We start from the raw sequence: 6797 nt of genomic DNA on the forward strand, positions 1-6797 counted from the left end.
TTTTCATCATTAACGAAGATTCTATTTGATAATCATGTAGTGTTTTTTTTTTTAAAAAAAAAGAAAAAAAAAAAAGAGAAAGAAGTAAAATTACAATCTTTACTCGTTTTGTTATCTATCCATCTTTTTTATATAATTTTAAAATTAAATGTAGGTTTTGAAAACTAAAAAATTAGTTTTCAAAAACTTCTGTTTTTGGAAAATAGCTTTTAAATTAATTAAAATATTTCAAAGTTCTATATATTTATTCCATTTTTTATAAAACATTTGTATAATCTAAAATCATTTAAGAAGCGAAAAGAAATCCAATTTAAATTATTAATTTTGTTTTAAAAATACTTTTTAACAAAATCATTCTAAACAGACTTAAAAGTATACCAGTTTTGAGGAAAGAGTTGAATAAGTAGATATAATGTTTTGTGAGTTAATGGAAGACATATAATCAACAACAAATAAAAAACAGCAACCTGACCCAAATTCATGCTATTCGTTCAAAGAGATATCAATTTTTTAACGAGTTGAGCTATATACAAGATAACACGGAGAAAAAAATAGTTTATAGAAACATATAGTAATGGCATCGAACAAGTGACCATTTCAAATAGATAAAAGATTAAATTATATATACCCAATAGAATATAAAGAAAATAAATTCTAACATAGATGATCTACAAACTCTTGGATCCGCAAGTATGTTTGGATTTGAAAGCAGTTAATGAACACAATGTATTAGATACCATGGAGGCTCTCCAAGCAATGAATCCAGCAAGCAGTTAATCAATCAACACAATGTATTTGATACCATGAAGGCTCTCCAAGCAATGAATCCAGCAACTACAATCAAATAATAGATAGATTTAGATAACTGTTTCAGCTAAAGAGCTTTCATCATATACAATTGAACAAGGAGATGAATGGTAGATTGGAATTTTAAAGTAAAACCTCCGCGTACCGTACAGACATGTAGTCTTGTGGTTGTGGTGCCTCCTCCTCCTCCTGCGTCACTTTTTAGGCTTCTTAAATATATTTTCCTTGTAGTATTTGAGTTCCATTATGCTTTCTCTGATATCATCCATAGCCCTATGTTTATTCTCCTTCGGTGGAGCTTTCTTCTGATCTGGAAAGGAAATGAGTTGTTGATGTATGCTCAAGTAATTCAATAACCAAATGTTGCAAGGTGAGTCTATGTTTGGTTTTATTGATCAACAGTCTACAAAAAGGCTACAGATTCCTAAGACATCATAAGCAGCTGCGAGATTTCCATTAAAATTCTCAAAACGATTGTTCCTGTTTTCTTTTTAGAAAAAAATATAGGATGGGAGATTCATACTTCTGACCCAATGATCAAATATATTTTATGTCAGTTCTATTCTCAAGTTGGCACAATCGTCCTATGAATCAAGTAAATGTTTGATCGAAGAGTGTAATGCCACTAAAATCTAACAAGCCTCCTAAATATCTTTCAGAGATGATATTTAGATGGCTATTAACTCGGAATCCCATGAGACAATAAGTAACGTGATCAATTTAGTCGCAATTGACATAAAGGGTTTCTAATTTGAACAAGAATACTGGTCGAGGTTTGCAATTACAGAGGAACAAGTGCAAGGAAATAATGTGTTTCTTATTTTTAATATGAAACAGAGAATTAAGAACAGCATGCTTGTCATTTTGCTCTAAAACCATCAACATCTTTTTACCTCTTGGAAACCAGCGAAAGCATAGAGCCTTAACACTACTGACGTCAACAAGTACGTGCGAAAAAAGTCCAGCCAAATCTGGCATGTATTTCTGAAGGGAATAAAACAGGTCGTTAGGACGAAAGACATTGCAAACCAGTATTTGTTCTCAAAAGGGGTGGAAAATATAACCACATATCAACGAAAACCATTAAGCTTATTCAATAATGCAAATAAATTAGACATATCACACATGTAAAACTTACTAAAGTGAAGATATCATTGAATATTAAATAATAAACAATTTTCATTTTCAAGATAACACGACCTTTATTTAGGACAGTGAAAGCAACAAAAAGATTCTAAAGAACAGATAACCCAGGAGAAAGCATCAAATGCAAGCCCCAAAAAGACAAGAAACAGTTGAGTGCATAAATAAATTATATAAAAATGTATATTGACATATTGACTAAACTCAGACGTTTACTTTATATAACACAATAAATTAATTCAAACCAAAGATACAATTACGTTAAATTGTGAGAAAATAAAGAATATTGCTGTGGGACTACCTTCAAAAAAATAAAATCCACATAGACTGAATTTCCAGCCAAATGTAGAGTATAGCTACCAACATGTTTCTTCACAAATTCTATAACCTGCAAATTACAAATGTTATTGCATAAAATTTGAGCAAAAAAAAAAAAAAAAAAAAAAAAAAAANATTACATACACATTTATGATACTGTTGGTAATCACTAAAAAGTATAGTTACAGATCTTTCAAAAGCCGTTGACTTTGTTTTCAACCAAGATCATTCAACTACATCCTTAGAAAAATGTCTATTGGACATGGCTCTATGATCTGGTTTCGGAGGATTGCTGGATGGAATTGTTTCCCTAGCAGCTATGTTGCAGAAATTGATGGATTTTCTTCATCGTAAAAACAAAACCATTAAGGATGTATGGATTGTCAGTCAGTAATGATAGTTGGTTTCTCATAAAGGAAGACTTCGTCAGTCTACTCTTCCTCATCATAATTTTAAAATGAGAGCGTGGGTGGTGTCTGTATAGTTCTTAGAAATCTTTGGATTGAGAAAATAGAGTAGTAATCCAAAGGAATGATACGCTAAGGGATGAGCTATAGGATCCAAGCATTTTTGCACACACTTGTATTTTATTTATCTATTATTATTATTTTGAGGCAGCTGGTCAAACTTTTTTTCCCCCTATAATTAACTAGTGGGAAGCCTTCTAATAACCGCCTGGTTGTGGGGTGCTTTCCCTCCCTTGTACAACTAATGTGCATCTGTGCTTAAACATGAAGTAAGACCTTCAAACTAAGGTCTGGGAGATGATGGTATTATGAAGAAGATGAAATAAAGATTCAAATTAACGTTGTCATTATCATTAAAACCAGATTATAGACAAGAAACGCTTATTTTTTATGTTGTTTATTATTATAAGTTACCAAGTTCATTCATTGCAGGATTCTTGACCTATCTGTATTTATGATTATTTTTTGTGTGGCCGCAAGGCACCGCAAAATTTATCACAATAATACGTACATCAAATGACTTAAATTTATGAATTAAGGATACGAATAAAAAAAAATTGCATCAAGAGGGGAGGAGCCTAGCATTAGATAAATTTTTACACACCTGTTTTTCAGCTTCTCGTTCACTAATTGTACTTTGTAGCACTTTTTTTGTCAATCCTGAATAACGACAGTGTAATATAACAATTTGTTTCATCCACAAGAAAAAAAGTAAGGCAGAAAGCCAGAAGCCATGAATATACAATGAAGTGGTATATTGATTAAGCTTGTTGGTTCTTACCACTGGCTGCGTGATGACTTTGACACCATTCTCCCATTTTTTCAAGACATTCTTTTGATTGGTGAATAACTAGATGAGGACCCTGGAAACATAAAATAGAAATCGAAACACAAAGAAGCGATGAGACTAAGGTTGCAACTTTTGAACTTCTCTTGTTTGTTTTAGGCATTTGCAAAGACTGACGCTGATATATTGAGTCAGGTTTCTTGTCAAAACTGCATTGTATTTTGTTCGACCTTATCGGAAAATATTGTGTTTCTTTCGTTACTTCATTGATGAAAGGAAATTATTGACAAACATAAATAAGATAACCAATGATGAACAGTGACAAGTATTTGTCAATGGTGTAGGGAAGTCAAAGAAGGCATAAAATTCAATGACACAAACAAACGGGGGCAAATGCATTCATGGAAAACACAATTGAATAACCAATAGCAAAGATACCTCAACCAATTTGGTCAGACTTCCATTGGTAATTATACAAGCTATCTCCAGTATTCTATCTGTTTCTACATTTAAACCTGCATAGTAAGTCAAACAGAGAAAAAATACCATTAGAAATTATGAATTCAGCATCTTAAATAAGTAAAGGAAGGTATCGACCTAAAAAACAAGTACAAAAGTGTGGAGGATAAAAATTCTAAGGAGAAGAAGGCAAAAAAGAGATTGGAAACAGATCTCAACAGTCACATTAGCACACACAAATGAACAGTTTTAAAATTCTTTGGAAAGAAAGCCCTGTTAGAGGCATTAATCTTTAATTCCCCATCCCAAATGTTTTATAGGCTGCTCTCGTCATCTTTTCAAATAGCCAGGATATTATCAACCAACAATGATTAGGCCTTCTTTTCTAGCCAAAGATGTTGCATGGAATGGTAAATAGTGTCAAACTCAAGTCTAACAAGAATTTTGGCTTCCACATTGCTAAGAACGTGGGACTAACAACCCTATGATATAACCACAGCAGCAAGACAAAGGCTCTAACTGCACATTGCCACAAAATATTAGCCCGGTTCTTAAAACAACTACCAGTCAAACATTCTACCAGCCAATTGTCATTTCTGTTCAATAAGCAGTAGGACAAACCAAACTCTCCCAACAACCAAATCCAACCATTAGAAGCATATGGGTTGTGAAGGAAAATATGATATAAGGATTCCATCTGTTTTAGACATAAGCTACAACCCAAGGGGGCAAAGATCAATTTGGGAACTATTTCTAGAGCTTTTCAACCGTGTTTTCTCACCATATGAGCTTTCAGTCTGTGACTTTTCTTTGCAATATGGAGAAAAGTCGATCTGGTGGTGATGTCTCCCATGGGATTATTCACCCACCCCAGCCTGTCTTGGCCTTCACTTAAACTTATAGAATCTATCTTCTCAATAAAGAAAAACCATAGGATATATTCTTATTTCCATAAAGAGAAACCATAGGATATATGTTTTGAGGAAGCTAGAAGGGTTATAGTTTCTTTTTCTTCTTTTCTTTTTTTTCTTTTTAGGGTGTGTGTGGAGAAAGTTACAGAAAAATAAGTCATCCCATTGCCACAGAAGAAGACAAAAGAATTGTAAGGAGCAAACACTTCCATTAAAAAGTAACAGAAAAAAAAAATTATAGGTAATATGTTGAATATCCAGTCCATTCAACCCCGGGCAAATATAAATTTTTAAATTCCGTTGGACTTGATTTCAATATTTAATGATAAAACCCCAAAACGAGGGGGTTTCTTATAGCTATAATCTACTCCCACTCTTCAATCCACGTTTTACAAGCTTAAAGCATATGGGCTAGTTAATACTTGTTAGTTACCAGTCATTTCCAGGTCAATCCAAACAAGTGGAAACTTGTAGTCTTCTGCAGCTACATCTGGTTGACTTTGTTTCTGTCTTTCTCCCATCAGAATATCACCAGAGATGTTTTCCTTCTTGCTTTTTCCTGATTCAATTAATCAAACCACACCACAGGGTCATGTTCTACTTTTTTTCAAGGATTAGATGGGAGGAATTTACAATAGAAAAATAAATACCCACAACCGTTAACCACACTTAAAAGAACTGTATCCTATTCACTATGCATGAAACGTCAATGGTAATATCCATACTAAGAAGATGGATTACTACAACATATATTGCTTGAAAGATTAATTCAGTAAAAAACCAACAGGGAGAAAAATCAAGAAAAATAACTACGTATTATGTGCGAAATATCGATGAAATATCCATGTCTGCCGTGGGGGATCAACAAGGAATAATCGCAGGAAAATACTGACCCAAAAAAATGAACAATTTCATCAGAGACATAAGGGTAAAACTTAACATATCAAATTGCAAAACAATAGCATCATTCCAAGCTTGAAATTGAACAAAGCTACCGTGTAATGCATTGCGTAAAACCAGGAAGTAACGAAACCCACAACTACCATGTCGTGGGGTCTCGGGGGTCTAATCTACATCAACGACACAACAAGTGACAATGAAAAGCCTGATCGTAAAGCTACATCGTTTCCTAAAAGCCAATTTTTTCAATTATTATTGAGTCGAAAGCTCAAATTGGCAGCTTAAATTCAGAAGTCGAAGATAGAATCAAATCTTCAGCCTTGTTAATGTCCACAATGCCGCGGAACTCAAAACTGGGCAAACAGAACAATCGATTCTTATTGTATCACTTCAATTTTCCGAAGAAACTACCTGAACCTAATTCTTAATGCACTCTAAGCGATCAACGGGGAAGGTAATCTAATCTAATCGAACTCCTGAAGTTCTCAGAACCTTCAACCTTGCACCTGTAAAATGTGACACTTGATAACGAGAAGAACACCCTAAATCGCATCATAACTAAATCAACCTGTTCTTGAAGAGGAAGAAGCGGCAGCCTCGTCTTTGGAGAAAGTAGAAGGAGGACGAACTTGATCGTCTTCAGCATCGAGCTCCAATACTGAGAACGCATTCACGAACGGCTCCATTGCTCTCTCTCTCTCTCTGCCCCCAAATCTTGCCGCCCGAATGACTAAGGTCTCCCTCTTGTCGAGTAATTAAATACTAATTAAATTTTCTTAAAATTAAAAATAATTTATAAATTTATTATTTTGTATTTTCTAAATTTTAAAATGTATAATAATTAATAATTTTATGCTCAAAATATGAAAATAATGACATTCGAAAGGTTTAATAATTAAAAATTATATGGAGAAAATAATAATAATAAAATTAAAATTGAATTAAAAGGAAAAAAAAAAAAAAAAAAAAAAAAAAAAAAAAAAAAAAAAAAAAAAAAAAAAAAAA

General features: G+C 33.0%; 1 protein-coding gene across 3 annotated transcripts; it reads right to left on the reverse strand.

Moving 5' to 3' along the window:
* Window positions 1-544: 544 nt before the first annotated feature.
* LOC111795149 (oligoribonuclease) lies at window positions 545-6529 on the reverse strand. Of its 3 annotated transcripts, none has more exons than XM_023677415.1 (9): window positions 6361-6529; window positions 5326-5451; window positions 3961-4037; window positions 3517-3598; window positions 3340-3395; window positions 2252-2338; window positions 1701-1791; window positions 962-1117; window positions 545-834 (listed from the first exon to the last, which is right to left on the reverse strand). In XM_023677415.1, exons 1-8 carry the CDS (start codon window positions 6476-6478, stop codon window positions 1002-1004), a joined length of 753 nt encoding a protein of 250 aa, XP_023533183.1. In that variant the 5' UTR covers window positions 6479-6529; the 3' UTR covers window positions 545-834; window positions 962-1001. The 3 variants fall into 3 exon arrangements, with proteins under 3 accessions (XP_023533183.1, XP_023533185.1, XP_023533182.1); XM_023677417.1 differs by having other exon boundaries at window positions 545-769; window positions 953-1117; XM_023677414.1 differs by having other exon boundaries at window positions 953-1117.
* Window positions 6530-6797: the final 268 nt, after the last annotated feature.

This window comes from Cucurbita pepo, chromosome LG05 (assembly GCF_002806865.2).
Source record: "Cucurbita pepo subsp. pepo cultivar mu-cu-16 chromosome LG05, ASM280686v2, whole genome shotgun sequence".
Taxonomy (NCBI): Eukaryota; Viridiplantae; Streptophyta; class Magnoliopsida; order Cucurbitales; family Cucurbitaceae; genus Cucurbita; species Cucurbita pepo.